We start from the raw sequence: 18106 nt of genomic DNA, 5'->3' as shown, positions 1-18106 counted from the left end.
CATAGCATAATCATGACCATTTGTTTACATATTGTCTAAGGCTGCTTTTGTGCTACAAAGGCAAAGTTAAGTAGTCACAGAGACTGTATATCTTGCAATGCATGAAGTATTTACTAGAAATAGTTTGGTGACCCCTGACATAAATGACTCGTCTTGTAGCATTTGTTTAACTGTTTTGCTCTATTTCAAGGATCTCCAAGATAGATTTGAAATTCAGCCAGGTGATGCTCGTCTATTTATAAATGGCCTTCGTGTTGATATGGATGTTTATGACCCTTTTAGGTAAGTATTAATATTAATACAAACTATGGTTTATGTAAAGGTAAAAATTGTCCTGAATTTAGTATGTCAAAATGCCAAGAATGGCTTTAAATATAAGTGCATTTTAAAAATTTTTAATTGGCAATGATTGTACATATTTATGGAATACAAAATACAGTTTTTTGATATGTATGTATAATGTGTAATAATAAAATGAGGGTAGTTATCATTTCCATGACGTCATACATTTATCATTTCATTGTATTGGGAACATTCAAAATCATCTCTTCTAGCTATTTTGAAATACACAGTAAGTTATTCTCAGCTGTCATCATTCAACTGTACTGTAGAACAGTAGCACTTATTCCTTCTGCTTTACTCATATCCTTCCTCTTTTCTTCCTCACCATCAAATGCGTGTTTTTGATTGTGTAACACAACTCTGTTATTTTGGTAGAATGTTTTACCAAAATATACAAGCCTAAAGCATAATAAATTGTGAATAGTTGTGAGAAACCTTGGAGATAATTGTTCCAGTGAATACTAGACCTGTACTTATCCCACTATTCTAAACTGTCTTTCAATGAAAAGTAGGTTGTTAACTTAGCAGGCAAGTTCTTGGGGACTAGACTGAGCAGCCAGGGACATATACCCTTTAGAAAGAAATTGAAAGCAACACAAGGTGTTTTTCCAGAAGAGAGAAATTAACGAGGATAATTTAAAGTGCTATGTCTGTCAGGAAATATGAAATTATGGAATTTTGAAATTTGAAATTATGTGCCTGGTGCATGGCACACACTCAGGAAATGCTTACTGAATGAAAGGTATGAAAATTCGAACATTTCTTTAGTAGAAACTTAATGAATTTAAAATGAGATTCAAATATTTACAAATATACATCAAAGTTTTACTTGGGATATCATTGTATAAATGTGCTATCTTGTGCCTTAGGTCAAAAATTCTTCACAAGTGCTTTAAGGCAGAAAGAATTAGGAATTTTTTTGTTAATCAACGGCCCCTCACCCATAAATCTAAACTTACAAGTCAAAAAGAAGAGAAAAAATGGAATTTGGTTTACTCTTGTAGAGAAGCTTAAAATTGATTTAAAAGTTAATGTTTTATTTAATGTTAATGTTTTATTTAAGCTAGGCACCATAAAATAAGTTTAGTTAATTAGTTAATTAGTTAATTGTTTGTTTTGCTTCTATATGGGATGATTGATCCTGAGCCCACCAGCAGCAAGCTAGCCCCGGATTTCTCCAAATCACATTTCTTTTTCCTTTCATTCAAGGAAAGATCCATTTTCTTACCAGTTTGGAAATGTAGAAAAATGCAAGAGAGACATAGAAATAGGATAGTTCATTTGGAATTTTTGCCATTTTATAATTTTTCTCTAAAGCTGGCTTTTCTCTATATTTAATTGAATCCTTGGACCTGACAACCCAAGACACATAGCATAAACATTATCAATAGAAAGAATAGCAGCATGTGTACTGTAGTTCTGTTCCCTAGTGATGTGATGGCTACCATGATTCCCTTAAAAGAGAAATAGCAAATATATAAGGATAATTGTATTTTCTGATATTTTTCAGGTAACATAATCAAAAAGATTTTCTGAAAAAGATGACAGGATATAGAATAAAATCAATGAAAAACAGGTGAATGAAAGAAAATTATATGGAAAAATAGAGAAATGAAAATGTTCTATTACAGAGACATTACATAGGGAGAGTTTGTTTTTGCTACTAGTACTCAGAATTGTCCATTTGAAGAAGAAAGGAAATGAATTTTTTTTCCCATCCTCTGTCAATAATTGCATTTCTGGATTGTGGAGAATCAATATCATATCTCAGATATGGCCCCATCGTTCTTCCAAGTCACAGAAGGAGCTTAAAGTCTCGGGTTCAGGGTCAGGACAGTGTTGGTCTCATTCCCAGAGAGGCTGAGACAGTAAGAACCACGAGACTGGCTGGGGGAAAGGCATCCAAGACATAAATGAGGCTTTGTTTCTCTACCTTAGAATATACTATCCTAGTCCATCAGAGAGGCATTATTGCATGTCTGCCTCAGCCACAGACTTGCCCAGTAAGAAATTGACTCTAATACAAATTAGGTATCAGATTTTGATAGACAGTCTCTTCCTACTTGAGCAGTGCCACTACCACTAGAAAGATGTGACAAAGTGGTCTTGATGTCACCACTTCTATAGTTTTTCTGTATTTTCATAAAATTATCTGCTTAGAATTCTTTTGAGTTCTTGCAAAATATGTATTTTAATGCATGAAGTATTGAAATCCAATATTATAAAATCAATTTAATATTAAAATGCAATTCATGTATCTGAATTCTGCTATGTTGTTGGAACTGCTGCATGTTGGGGATATAGTGGTGAGCAAGACAAAATAGGTCTTGCCTAAGTGATGTTTTCAGTCTAGATGGGAATACATTAAGTAAATAAGAACAGTGTGATAAGGCTTATAAAAGGTTAGATACAGTGTTTGGGATTTGTAACCCCAGAGATTTATATTATTTTTTGATGGAACTTTGGGACTTCAAAGAAGTGTTTTATTTAAGCTAGGCTTTAAAGGATGAATTGGACAAAGGGGAAATGGAGGTTGTGAAAACATGAAGGTATGTTTTGAGAATACTGTAGAGAATGAGGAGGAGCTAGAATTAGTCAAGATCACACAGATAGGCAAAGATCATATTGTAAAAGCAAGTTATAGATTTGGCCTTTTGTCTCTAAGGCAGGAGAAGCCATCAAACAAGTCCAAAGATAGTTTCTGATGCTTCCCTTTTAAATACTATTTGTAAACCCTAAGATAAAGGAAGTTTCCTGATAGATAAATCAAGTGTACTTAGTTTTTATTTATCATCCAAAATTCAAGATTTAGGAAGATCAAGGAACAAACTAGTGCTTATTGAAGACAACTGTGTGCCTGATCATCAGTTCATTCAGCCTTAATTCTCTGGAAAGGGATTATTGATTTTTCTTTTTTAAGTAGATGTGGAAACTGAGACTTAGATTTTATACAAAACTAAAAACACAAATAGTAAATAATGGTAGTTTCAGAATCCCACACCCTTTCCAATGTACTGTGCTGTGAGTCTGATTTTCCTTGAAAACAAGTTTGAGAAGAAATAGCTATGAGAAATATTGAAATTCTACCATACCAAAAAAATGGGTCTGATCAGTGAGCATCACCAAATTTTTGGAGTGGAAAATGTTTACAGGGTACTCTGAAATTCTTATTTTACAAATTAGGGAACTTAGACTAAAAAGTTGAAATACTTTAGGAAGCCACACATGTATTTTTTGCATGTCTGAGTATGTTTTTATTACATATATTAATAGAATTATAAATAAGCACATTTTTTGAATCTCAGGAGCGGAACCCGATCTAAACATGAAAGTCATTTATGTTCATGTATACCTTATATATTTACATATACTATACATGAATTATATTTTAATATTTATTTTACATTTTAACATGTTTGCCCTATTTTGAGCATACTCTGAGCTTCTGTATTTTTAACATGCCTGAGTTTTTACTACAACCCATCCCATAAGGTCAGGTGTGAAATTTTCCATTTGTCCTATCATGTCAAACTACATCTTATTTTTAAATTGGTGATTTGGGATATTCAAGCTAGTATTATTTATAGTGCCTATCTTCTCGTAGATTTTTGTTTTCCTGGTAATAAAGCTTTCTTTTTGTGTTTAAATCTGACTAGGATATAGACATGAAAAGCCAAAGTCATACATACAGATCAGCTTGAAATTATATAACAGCTTTACTAAGAGTTTTGGTATTAGGTCTCCCCACTGTGGATCTCAGTAGTTTCCCTGAGAACTGTATACTAAAATCCATACTTTGTTTTTCTCTTGCTCAGTTTACTTGTTGAAAGGGAAAATGATTTCTGTGCTGAATTTTTTGAATGAAGCCCTTAGGTTAAATATAATAAATATCAATTTTAGCAGTTCCTTTAAAAAGTAAAAGTTCCTTCTTGCCTAGTAAACTTATCATTTTTAAAAAACAAGTACTCTAAAGTCTTGACATTACAGACAAGGTGAGACAAGCAGAAACAGGGAAGCACTGCCTTCCTCTAGCATTTCTGGGAGAGCTCTGAGCTCCACTAGCTGAGCAGCCATGAGCAGGACACATTGCCTGTGAGCCTCAGTTGTATCATCTGAAACTTCCTATGGTGGTGGTTTTGAGGCTCTGAGGAGCTCTTTTCAGAAAGTACTTGGCACTTTTCTGGCATACACAGCTTGACAAAGAATAGTTTAAAGATTCAGATTACCCAAACTTTTTGTGAATAGGGTTACTTACTATTAATATTGTATGAATAATAATACTCTCATATTTTGAGAATTTTTGAATTTATTTATATTGATTTCCTCTTCTCCAGAATGCTTGGGACTAAAAGTGTGTCAGATTTCAGATTTTTTTTTTTTAATGCTTTCATGCACAAAATCTCAGGAACAGAACCCAGTGTAAACATGAAAGTCATTTATGTTCATGTATACCTTTCACATATAGCCTGTAGAGTTGTGAATTTGGAGCATTTTGGATTTTCATATTGGAACTGTTCAACCTGCATATACAATAAGACATTTTAATTTGTATTCTAAACAGATATGAACTTTCACACACTTTAATGGGGTTTTCTATATACTAAAATTTTATTTTTATGTCTGTCTGATCTTTTATAGTATGTTTTTCAAGAGTAACCTAATGATTTTTTTCCCCCTATTTGTTTTATATGGCTAATCTGATCTGCACTACTTTGGTAAAGAGTACAATATTGTTGCAATTTTTTAAATGATAGGATTGTTATCACCCCCCTCCGACAAAAGTATATATCCTGGATAACTAATTAGAACTGTTTGTTTATGAATAATATATTTTCCACTATAAATAAAAGTATGAATGGAACTTATATTTTTAATGCTTTGAGAAATCTATAACACTTTAAAAGATTCTTAAAATTTTGGCAAAACAAAATAAAACATTTCTTTTTTTTTTTAAATATCAAGTATTTTGGATATGCTGAAATTAGAAGGAAAAGTGATGAATGGCCTTCGCAATCTTGGGATCAATGGGGAAAATTTGAGCAAATTTTTAAAACTAAATTCACATGTCTGGGAATCTGCCTACATACTAGATATTCGGCATTCTTCTATAGTGGTAAGTGCATATTATTTATTGTTGTAAAATTTAATATATTTAAGGCTTAACATAAAACCAAATACTGGCAGACTTTAGAAAAAATTTAAGCATTTTGGAAGAGTATTCAGTGGAAAAAAAAGACATTAGACCTACCTTCTCCCATCTGGTAGCTTCTTATAATACCCATTTATCCAGTATCCTTTTAGCTTCAAAGATAAAATAGTAAAAACAGAATAATCACATGAGAAATAGCAGAAATAAAACACTAAACAGTTGAGAGCTGAGGAATTAAGAATACTGTCTTAACATAATGAAAATCTTGCTTAGACAACTTACAGTGAACTCCTAACATTCTGGTGTGTGGGGCGGGGGGAAGCAGCCTAGGTGAGTTTTTTCAGAAATCTGATCATATCTCCTTCCTTTGCTTAAGCACAAAAGTGATTGTTAGTATGATTTGTAGGCTGCAAACAGCCTGTTCTCTTCCCACCTCTTTCTCCCCTTTCTGTTCTTTAACTGAGGTATTCTTCTTATCACTGTACTTGTCTCATCTTGGAAATTTCTTTTCTCTCTCTGTCCACTTACCTCCTATTTTTGCTTTCAGAGTTCAGTTCAAACAGTCCTTTCTGAGAGAAACTTTCCTTAATAATCCATATTATCATATTTTTGTAAACCATGCTCATGTTCAATGGTTTTCCAGCAGGACTCAGGAGGCCCAGAAGTTGTTACAGTCATGGTTATGGATTTTTAGAACAAAAGAATACAAAACAGAATTATCAGGGATGAAATTCAGGTGAAACCAGCTGCAGGTTTTCAAGAGTTCTCTTCTGGTATATTCTGCAGAATGTGGTTAATTTGGTATATGGCAATATGTGCAAGGTGCTTCCAACTAAGGAAGCTCAAGTGCACCTAGGAGTTCAGGGTTGTGAAGGGGGATCCATCACATGGGCATACAACATTCTGTACCTGCCCTCAGTTTCTGAAGTCCCAGACTCTCACAGGAAAAGGAGAAGTTCATTATAAATGTAAATTCCATTGTTTGTATAAATTCTCTAGATAAAACTGTTGGAACTGCATAGCTCAAGGCCTTAAGCATGTGAAACAGCATTCCAAGAGCTCAGTTCCCAGAAGAGACAGAAAAAGACACCCTTCTTGAGAATGTATAAGGTGTGAGCACTCAAAACTGTTGAGTTAACCTCTTCATATACACACTTGTGTTTTGTATGTTCTTTATAAGCACACATGTATATGTACATATATGGATATATTATGTCAGAACTGTCCCTTGTCAGTTATAATTTTACAGTTATCTTGCGATTTTAGTTTAATTTAAAAATTTTTGATTGACAGTTATACTTCTTTATTGACGGGTACAATGTGATGATTCAATATATATGACATATATTGTATAATATATGACAGTGAAATCAGCATATTTAGCATTTTACTCTTTAAACATTTGTTGTTGGGAATCTTCGAACTCCTATCTTCTAGCCCTTTATAAACCATATAATTTTTGTAAACTCTACTTAACCTATTATACTGTGGAACTAGAACTTATTCCTCCTAACTGTATTTTGTTAGCTGTTATCCAGCATCTCTCCCTCATCTCTACCCTGCACCTTTTCTGGACTTTAGCAACAACTATTCTACTGTATACTTCAGTTAAGTCAACTTTTTAGTTTCCACATAAGTGAATACATAGTGTTTGTCTTTTTCTGTGTCTGGCACATTTTACTTTATGTCTTCCAGTTCTAGTCATGTGGGTATAAATTAAGGTTTTACTCTTTTCGTGGCTAAATAGTATCTTTAGCAATTCATCTGTTAGACACTTTGATTCCATATCTTGGCTATTGTGAATAGTGCTGCAGTGAACATTGGAGTGCAGGTATTTTCATTTCCTTTGAGTACATGCCCAGTAGTGACCCGGGTAGCTGGAACACGCAGATTAGTGTGAGAAAATTCCATATCGTTTGCTGTAATGACTATACTAATTTATCCTCTCATCAGTTGCATATAATAATTCCCCTTTCTCTGAATTCTTGCTAGCATTTACTTTTTTTTCTTCTTTATTATAGCTATTCTAGGTGGAATGTGATGATATCTCTTGGTGGATTTGATTTCCCTGGTGATCAAAAACATTTATGTCATATCTGTTACTAGAATATAAAAACTTCATGCTGGTACATAAAAATATTACTGAATGTTTGTTAGTCCCAGTGGGTTTTTTGAGCATTATTTAGAGTTTTCTATATGTAAGATTGTCATCTGTAAATAAAGATAATTTTCTTTCTTTCTAGTCTTACTGTTTATTTCACACTTGTGAAAATAAACAGTAAAACTAGAAATAAAACGTTCCACCTAGAATTTACTTACGGTGTTGAATAGAGTAGCAAGAACAGACATCCTTACCTTGTGTTTATTCTTTAGTCAAAGCTTTTAGTCTTAACAAAGTATGATGTTATCAATTGTAAGATTAAGGCATTCTATTCTTAGTGAGTTTTTTTTTCGGGGGTGGGGGCATGGGTAAAGGGATTGAACCCAGGCATGCTCTACCACTGAGCTATATCCCAAGCCCTTTTTATTTTGAGACAGGGTCTCACTAGGTTGGTTGCTGAGACTGGCCTCAAACTTGGCAATCTCCTTTACTTAGCTTACTGAGATTACAGGTGTGCACCACTGTACCTATATTGGGTACTTTTATCATGCAATGGAATTAAACTTTTTTTTTTTTTTGCATCTGTTGAGATGATAATAGGATTTCTTAAAAAATTCTATTTATATGGTATATTTTATTGGTTGCTTTCTCTCTCTTTTTTTTTTAACCTTGAATTTCTGGGATAAATTCTACGTGGGCATGAATTATTGTTTTATGTGTGCTGAATTCAATTTATTTTTGCGTGTATTTTTGTCTATTTTTAATGGATATTGGTCTACATTTTTCTCATATCTGTCTGGCTTTGCTATCAGTTAATGATGATCTCTGAGTTAGTATTCTCTATTTTTTTGGTACAGTTTGAGGATGGGTGTTACTTCTTCAAATATTTGGTAGAATTAATCAGCGAAACCATCTGTTCCTGGACTTTCTTTCTTGGGAGGCATTTAACTATGGTTCAACCTCTATTCAGATGTCCTATTCTTTTAAAATATTTTTAGTTGCAGATGGACACAATACCTTTATTTATTCATTTTTATGTGGTGCAGAGGATCAAACCCAATGCCTCACATGTGCCAGGCAAGCACTCTATCACTGAGCTACATCCCTAGTCCCAGATGTCCTTTTTTTTAATATTTATTTTTTAGTTATAGTTGGACACAATATATTTTGTTTGTTTTTATGTGATGCTGAGGATCAAACCCAGCGCCTTGCATGTGCTAGGCGAGCACTCTACCGCTGAGCCACAACCCCACCCCCAGATGTCCCATTTTTGAGTCAGTTTTGGGAATTTGTTAAATGATCCAATTTGTTAGCATATAGTTGTTCATAATATAAGGTTGGTACAAGTGATAGTATCCCTACTTTAATTATGGATTTTAGTTATTTGAGTCTTTTCTCTGTTTTGGTCTAGCTAAACTTTTGCAGTTTTATTATTGAACAACTCTTTGCTTCCTTTGCATTTCTCTTTCATTTGTCTTTAACCCACATTATTTCTTCTTTTTTGCATTTAGTTTTACTCTTCAAGTTACTTCAGGTATAAAGTTGTTATTTTGAGATCTTTTTCTTGTAAGATATTTTTTAAGGGGGAGGTTCCTTAAGTTTTGATGTTTTTTAAAAATTTCAGTGTTTTTTTTTCCTGATTATTTTTTCTTTTACCCATTGCTTACATAAGATTACATTGTCTAGTTTCCACATATTTTTAAGTTCTCTAAATTTCTTTTTCTGATTTTAAATTTATTTCATTGCAGTCAGAGAGCTACTCTGTACAGTTTCAATCTTTTGCATTTGTTAAGACTGTGTGTGCTAGCATATCATCTAGCCCAGAAAATGTTCCATGAGCACTGGAGAAGAATATGTATTCTGGTGTTGGTTAAAATATTCTTTTACTGCCTATCAGTTATAGTGTTATTCAAATCTTGTTTCCTTGCTGGTGTTCTCTAGTTCTTTCGATTATTAAAGTGAAATATTGAAGTCACTGCTTATCTGTTATATATTAACTTAGTAGTCTGCTAACAATTGGACAGAGATTTATTTAAATTCCTGGAACTAGGAAACTTCCAGTCTCTGCAGAGGGGCTTCCTATAGCAGGTGGGAGGAAGGGGAGAGTAGCTCATAAACATTCAGCCAGGAGTTTACATATTTGCTTTAGCTCCCACTTCTTGCCTGAATAGAGCATGACCAATTTTGTGTCAAGGTCAGCCAGGTAAGAGGGCTTTCTCAGGTTGTTCCCAAGTATGTACAAATTCCAGGACATGCATGTAGCCTTCAAGATTTCAAGGAATTGTCAGAATTTTTCAAAGTCCTATTTCCCAAAGCAGTCCCCAGTGTTTCCTTACTAGCTTTTTGGTTTGTCTCTTACTTGTCCCAACTGTTTTCTACTTCCTCAGGCAGTAGTGACTAAAACATTTGCCTGTAAATGTTTTCCACAAATTGGGGTAGCAACTTTTCCAAGACTAGAAAAGTCATGAGTTAGGCAAGGTGTAGATAGGCCTTTTAAGCAGATTCTCCAGGCAGTCATTGGACAGTTCAAAAAAGGTAATTACAGTTCTTTCAGAATGTAGTTCATTTTACTCCCTCCAGTTTCAATATTGGAAATGCAAGCTCTTATTTTCAAGGTTATTAGTGAACTTGGGAGCAGGAGATGGAGATAAAGTAAATTATATAACAACGCATCTCACTCTTGCCAAAATTCAGCTGTTTTTCATAAATAAGCATCCTTGAGTTTCCTGCAAGCTTCTGTTTAATTTTCACATTTTTGAAAGAAGTTAATCTTACATATTTGCCAATTTTTTATTGATAAATTTTAGAGGATGAAGATTTGGAGTTTCTTAGCCATCTTACCTGATTTAATTCTCTAAAGAAAATCTAGAAAACATGATATTTTAAGTTCTTTGCTTCTCCCCAAAAGAGTCATGCATTAACACCATGACCAATTTTGTGTTAATTTGTTTTTGTCTTTGAACATTGAGGAGATAATCTAATACCTTCTAACTTATAAGCAATACTTTCTTTTACTCAATGTGTTGGGACCTCAATGGCTATGATAGCCAGGGTTATGACCAACAGAACTAATGGAATCCCGTGCCAGTTCTTCATGCGACTTTTGTGAAGCTGATTTTCCTTGGTGTTGCTCCTTCTGTGTATTTACCTGAGTCCAAAGAAGTGGTCCAGTTGGTATAAATTGACTCCATTTGGTACTGAAATGGTAAGATGTCTATTCCAAGTGGTTTTCAGTGTTCTCAGGAAATTTCCAAAATGAATTAGATTATCACCTGTGATTACTCATACTTGGTTTTATATATTATTTCTTTTTCTGTGTTCTTTAGTTGGTATAGGTGCTATTGACTTGTTATCTAGTTTACTAGATTTTTTTTTCTCCTATGTCCAGTCTGCAATTAATCTCTCCTAATAAACTCCTACAATTCATAATTTTAAAAATTGTGGGTTTTTTTTTGTTTGTTTGTTTTGTTTTGTTTTGGGTACTAGTGATTGAACCCAGAGGTGTTTAACTACTGAGCTACATCCCCAGCCCTTTAGAGATGGTCTCACTGTGTTGCTTAGGGCCTTACTAAGTTGCTTAGGCTGGCTTTGAACTCATGATTCTCTTGCCTCAGCCTCCCCAGCCACTGGGATTACTTGCGTGCGCCACTGCACCAGACTACATTTGTTTTTGATGCTGAGAATTGAACCTAGATCCTTGTGCCTGAAAAGCATACAGTTTACCATTGTGTTCCACTGCCAGCCTACACGTAACATTATTAAATTCTCAATTATCCCTTTGATTCTTCTTTAATAGATTTTAGTTTTATTAAACGTTCCATCTTTCTACCTATTTCTGTTCTTTTTAAAAATATGTTAATCAAACTGGGCATAGTAATGTTTGCCTGTAGTCCCAGATATTTGGGAGGCAGAGGTAGGAAGATCACTTGACCCCAGGACTTCAAAGTTAGACCAGGCAGCACAGGGATACTTCATCTCAAAAAAATTTTGAAAAATGTGTGTGTGTGGATATATACATATATATAAATCAGTTATTTGACCACTTTTGGTAAGAGCAAGAAATTGACAAAAAGCTATAGAAGCAAAAAGTATTTAGGTTTTCTCTGGAAACCCAAGTATCAGGTGCTCACTTACTTCCGGTGAGGCTTGTTTTTAGACTTTGCAAGTTCTCTTCTGTTTTATCTTTTTTTAAAAAACAAGTATTTTTAAGTTAGGAAGAATTTATTCAAATGTTATATTAATTTAAAATAGGTGTGGAAGAACTTACAGGCTTTGTCAAAGTTTTGTTAGGCCCTAATGTCTCCCTGGTAAATGTACTTATGTTAGCAAGACTTCTTCAAGAATCAGGGTAACGCTTTTTTTTTTTTCTCTTATGATTTTTATTTTTAGCATTACAATTCTTAATACACCTTTATACCACAATTTATCATATCTCTGATTGTATTATGTTGACACCAAATTCACATCTTCATACATGTATTTTGTATAATGATGAGGGTCTCCTTTCACCATCCATGCTATTCCCCTTCTCCCTCCCTTTCCCTCCCACCTCTATTACCTATCTAAATAATCTTCCTTCCTTGCTCTCCCTCCCAACCCTTCAGTGGATGAATGTATAAAAAAAATGTGGCATTTATACACAATGGAATATTATTCAGCAATAAAAAAAGAATAAGATCATAGCATTTGCAGGGAAATGGATGGCATTAGAGAAGATTATGCTAAGTGAAGTTGGCCAATCCCAAAAACACAAATGCCGAATGTCTTCTTGTCTTCTTCTTGTTTTATCTTTCTTCTATCATCTGGTCCTTACCCAATCTCAAATGAAAATCTGTAGTGTTTAGCACATGAACTCTAGTTTGAATCTGGCCTCTGTTTTTTCAGTACCATATAATCCTCTGGCTTCAACCTCCTGGTTTCCCTGTTCTCCTGGCTTTTTGGAGGGTGTTGTCAGTGCAGATTACAAGTCAGCAAATGACTTCAGAAGATTTTGTGTGGAGATGTTTTTAGTCTTCTCACTTAGATTTCTGCTTTCTTGCTTTAGATCCCAACAGTTTGACAGCCTTAACTTTAACTTCTGCTTTCCAGCCCAGTGCGACTGTCCTTTGTATATGAACTCTGTGCTTCTAAGCTGCAATTTTAAGAGTGCATCCCAGGACAAAACTGAGGTGAAAGCAGAACTTGCCTCTTATGACTCCTGCTTTTGGAATTTTGCTTGATGCCCCAACCACATGTCCCTAAACAATGGCCGATATGTTTTCTTCAGCTTTTATAGTTCTTTAGGCAGGATAGCTAGTTTAACACAGGCTCTCCACTGTCTTCAGTAATGATAATGATTGTCCACAGTTTCCTAAATTTTTGTGGTAGTTTGTCCTTTTTACTGTTTAAGTTTCTAGTGCTCCCTCCCCCGACTACATTTGCAATAGCTTTTTCATTTATATCAAATTTGCATTGGGATTCTCTTCCATGGTAAAAATGAAGTTTATCTCGATTGGAATTGGAAGTCTAAGGTGTTGATTATAACTTAACTTCTATAAGCCATTTTCTTTTCCTTATGCCCAACCCTTTAAGAAAATTACTGCTGATAATTAAGATTGAATATTCATCTCACTTAATTATGGGGTCATTTTTATAGTTTTATGTGAAAGGAATCAATTTTTAGGGGAAAGTTTAATGTAAAAAATATAGAAATATTATGTATATATAATGGGATCCTTAATTTAGGAAATATTGAACTGGAGTTTTATATTTAATCAGAAATATAGGAAATCTGTGTTTTTATTGTTATTTGATATGGTATAACTGACTTTGAAATGATTTAAGTGTTAATATAGCTTTTATAGACTTCTGGATTCTTTTCTAGTGGATTAATGATTTAGAAAATGATGGCTTATATGTTACATGGCCTACAAGTTGCCAGGAGCTTCTGAAGCCAGTGTTCCCTGGAACTATACCTTCTATAAGGCGTAATTTTCATAATTTGGTGAGTTTTACATTTTGATAGTTATATACAGCTTATAAAACATTCTTTTTGAATTACTCTTCTGTTGGTATATAGGCATCTCAGTTGTGGAAGTATTGGCCTGATGCAACCAGCTTCAGGTGCCATGGCTGACTTGGTATCCAAAGCTAGTAATGTCACATAATCTGCTTCTTGTTTAGTCCTCATGGAATTTTATGGTACAAAAATTGTTACATTTGTTCAAAGGGATTTATAATAGAATTTTTCTTCTATATTATGAAGAACTAATGATTAAAGGTTAGTGTATTTCAGAGAAAAATGCATAAATACTATGTCTTCATCTGTGCATATAGGTTCATCCTTATTGGAACTTTGAAAGGTGGGGAAAAAAACACCCAAGGCTCTACCCTTTGTTTTTCACATCGGAAGTGATTATCTTATTTCCTGTAAGAACCTTGAGCAAGAAGATATGTTAATGCTATTTTTTGTAGAAATTTAATATCTAATTCTTTAAAAAAAATAATTTCTCAGAAAATCTGTGAATGTTGGCAATAAGATATCTCACTTCATATAAAAACTATATGTTGTGCTTCCAAAAAAGATGAGTAATCTCATATTGAATTCCATTCATAATCATATTTGGAAGCTTTAAAAATCTTTTATAAATGGTGAAATTCTTATATATTCATCAATTCTTTAGAATTGCTAGGAATTTCTTTAACAACTATAATTTCATACTGTAAGCTGCAAAAATTAGACTTAATTTGAAATTTGTGGAAATTCAGAAGTGTTAAAATGGTGATTATGTAATTTCTTCCTTATAGGTTCTGTTTATTGATCCGGCTCAAGAATATACCTCGGATTTTATAAAAGTTGCTGAACTTTTCTATTATAATAAAATTCCTCTTCGGTAATTGTAAATTTATGTTATTAGACTGTCAGCTGAAGGATATCCAGCGATGTTTACAATATGTTACACAGAATATTAATGTGGAATTCAGAACATCAGGTAGCTCCCATGCCTGGCACAGCATGGCTTTGTTGTGAAGTGTGATATACCTTTACAATAGACTCTTGTAATCAAAGCTGCCTAATAATCTCGTATACCTTGTTACCTTCCCAAGAAAATAATCTGGTCATTCTGGAAATTTATAGAAGGGCCCAGCTCTATGCAATTATATTGAATTCATTTACCTTTTTTTTTTTTTTTGCCAGAAAAAAATGTCATTTGATGTCACCATCAGAGAGTATCTAACATTTTGCAGGAATTCAGTAGCTGTGGGAATTTTGGTGGTAGACATGACAATCAGACCTTCAAATAATATTCCTTTTTCCCTTATCTACTAATGCATTTCCTCCATTTAGAGGTTGTAGCCCAGTACTTTTAAATAGTAGTTTATTTTAGTTCAAAGGTAGTTGTGACATTGCTTATTCATCTTCTTTTCCCAGAATTGGCTTTGTGTTCATTCTTAATACAGATGATAAAGTTGATGGAACAAATGATGCTGGAGTTGCTCTTTGGAGAGCTTTCAACTATATTGCAGGAGAAAGAGGTTTATCAGAAGCATTTGCTTCCATAGTACATGTGAGTTTATGCACTAGATAAAAATTCTTCAATTTTCTTATATTATTAGAACACTTCAGATTCGTGAAAACTGAAGATACGATGATAAATTTAATTCCTGCAACTCCCTATTAAGTACATAATATTGTCCCAACTTCATGAATTAGGTAACTGAGGCTCTGCCAAAATATATTAATTTTTTTAAGCTTACCTAGCCATTAAAAGTTGTATGTAGCCAGGCATGGTGAGGCACACCTGTAATCCCAGCAGCTCAGGAGGCTGACACAGGAGGATCGTGAGTTCAAAGCCACCTTCAGCAGTGGTGAGGCCTTAAGCAACTCAGTGAGACCATGTCTCTAAATAAAATAGGGCTGGGGATATGGCTCAGTGGTCGAGTGTCCCTGAGTTCAATCCCTGATACCCCCCCCCAAAAGTTGTGTATATGCTTAGAGGAAAATATAATAAAAATGATTAATTGGGGAATCATCAAACTAGTTTCTGAATAAAATCATTAATATAAAGACTATTGCAATGATAAATATTCCATATGATAAAGTATATTGATAGTTTGAGAATTTCTAAGGAGGAAGAAATCACTTAGTGACAGCAAATTGTGTGAAAAAGGGAAGATTGATACTGTGTCTGCCAGAGAGATTGTATAAGGAAAGTCACAAATTGGTAAGAGCCTCCTCAGGAGTAAGAGCCTCATCAGGAGAGAATAGCATAATAGAAGATTGTTTCATCATTGAAGTCTTGAAACTATTGCAGCTCATCATGGAAAAATAAATGTATTGAAGAGCAATGTTATTAAGAACAGTCAAATTATAGCTTAAAAATAACTTGTATTAACTTTTATATTCATTGGGCATTAGCTTATCAACCAGTATTATAATAGGTGATGGCTCATCTGCAAACAGAAATTTTCAAAGTGTATACATTTCTTACTCCACTTCTGCAGCTCCCAGAGAAATCACTAAATACCTCATTACTTTGTCATCCTAGGCATAGAAACGATCTACATGTCAATTGTTTTGTAATACAGTTCATAAGATGCTGCCGTGACGTGTGTGTCAGTTTTATCTTTATTAGTTTTACTAACTTATGGACTAAGAGTTTGTAAGCAACTTAGTTGAATTGACTTAGATCTTTTATTAAGATCCAACTATTTTATTATAAAAGGATCCCTATGATATTCAAAATTGAGGATCCTGAAGACAAGTATAGATTATAATCTTTTGGAAAACCAAATTACACTTGAAACTATAGGTTTAATATAGCTGCCTAAGAGAGCATGATTAAATGGGTGGTACAACCTGTACGTTATATTTAAGTAGGAGGAGGAAGAGAGAAATAAATGAGGAAGGAATATATACAGGCTAAACTGACAGGTGCGAATCTTTTTCTCTGTTATTGACTGGGGCCGTGGCTCAGTGGTAGAGTTCTTGCCTCGCATGTGTGAGGCACTGGGTTCGATCCTCAGCACCACATAAAAATAAAATAAAGGTATTGTGTCCATCTATTATAAAAATAAATAAATAAATAAATAAATAATGGTTTGATGACAACTAAAACATATATACTAAAAAAAATTTTTTCTATGACATCAGAATTTTGGTTTCTCAATATTCTGTAGAGAAATCATGTTGAGCCAATCTTCTGAGAATATGTACTTAAGATGATTTAACTTCTCTAATTTAGAATAATTTTAATAGAATTCAACTTTTAAGAAAATACATGAGGGGTGGAGTTATAGCTCAGTGGTAGAGTCTTGCCTAATGAGGCACTGGGTCCAATCCTCAGCATCACAAAAATAAAATTAAATAAAAAATAAAAGTATTGTGTCCATCTATAACTAAGAATATTTTTTAGGAAAGAAAGTACATAAATTATAATATCTCATAAAAATCTTGAGCAGATTGCTTTTAGTATCAAGAGTGAGGAAAACTATTAAGACTAAAATTAAAAAAAGAAAAAAATACTAAAATTATAATAGAAATGTATGGTAATTACCAAAAAGTGATACAGAATTATGGTAAATATAGTATGCAGTGATTTGGATCTGGGATGACCCCTAAAGTCCATGTGTATCAAGGTTTTTTCCCCAGAATGTGGGCCTAAAAGTCTGGGTATAGAGAGAGGTTTTAGGTCATTGCAGGTATACCTTTGAAGGGAATATTGGAAATCCAGCCCCTTCCAATATTTCTTCGCTTCCTGGCTGCTGTGAGGTGATTTTCTTAGCCATATGCTCCTGCCATGATATACTACCTCACCACAGGCCCAAAGCAATGGGACCAACCACCCTTAATGAGCTCAGAGTTCATATTTACATTTCAGGCTTAATTATCCACTTAGATTTGTCTTCTCTCCTGGAGAAAGTTGGTCCTCTTTCTTCATGCCTAGAAGAGCACCTGAGTCATAGTAAAGGATCTATAACTATTTATTAAAGAGAGAAATGAGAAAAATAGAAGTACCAGCATGCATTCTGCATATGTGTTTAAAACGTTTGAGACTGGGAGAAGAGTGTAGGTACAAAGAAAATTTAGTCAGGATATTTGCTGAAGAGCAATCAATCAGGAATGTAAATAAACCATTTCTAAAGTAAGTCATTTAAAAGTATTTTATACATCTTTTTAAAGAAAACCAATTACTATAAAAAGAAAAATTATGTTTTTCCACAGATGTACCAGAAAGCAAAGGATCAAAATATACTCACTGTTGATAATGTGAAGAGCGTTCTACAAAATGAATTTCCTCAGGCTAATATTTGGGATATTTTGGGAATTCATTCCATATATGATGATGAAAGAAAGGTAAGTTAGGACATTATGTTAAATAAAATTAACCAGGCACAGAAAGACAAATATCCCATGATCTTATACATGCAATCTGAAACAGTGGAACTCGCAGGAACAGAGAGTAAAATGATGGGTTACAGAGGCTAGAGGGTGGAAGGGCTGGTCATAGGAAATTAAATTTCAGTTAGACCAG

The 18106-nt window shown here is 33.8% G+C and overlaps 1 protein-coding gene across 1 annotated transcript in view; it reads left to right on the top strand.

Moving 5' to 3' along the window:
* The window catches only part of Uggt2 (UDP-glucose glycoprotein glucosyltransferase 2), a 175125-nt gene that overhangs the window by 48716 nt on the left and 108303 nt on the right, over positions 1 to 18106 (top strand). Inside the window, exons 11-16 of the mRNA XM_076872262.1 lie at positions 191 to 282; positions 5305 to 5455; positions 13456 to 13575; positions 14379 to 14464; positions 15004 to 15139; positions 17797 to 17928. Coding sequence (XP_076728377.1) covers positions 191 to 282; positions 5305 to 5455; positions 13456 to 13575; positions 14379 to 14464; positions 15004 to 15139; positions 17797 to 17928 — 717 coding nt within the window. The remainder of the gene's footprint in view (positions 1 to 190; positions 283 to 5304; positions 5456 to 13455; positions 13576 to 14378; positions 14465 to 15003; positions 15140 to 17796; positions 17929 to 18106) is intronic.

This window comes from Callospermophilus lateralis, chromosome 12 (assembly GCF_048772815.1).
Source record: "Callospermophilus lateralis isolate mCalLat2 chromosome 12, mCalLat2.hap1, whole genome shotgun sequence".
NCBI classification, from domain to species: Eukaryota; Metazoa; Chordata; class Mammalia; order Rodentia; family Sciuridae; genus Callospermophilus; species Callospermophilus lateralis.
The sequence above is the reverse complement of the archived record's forward strand: the minus strand, read 5'-3'. Positions and strand labels throughout refer to the sequence as shown.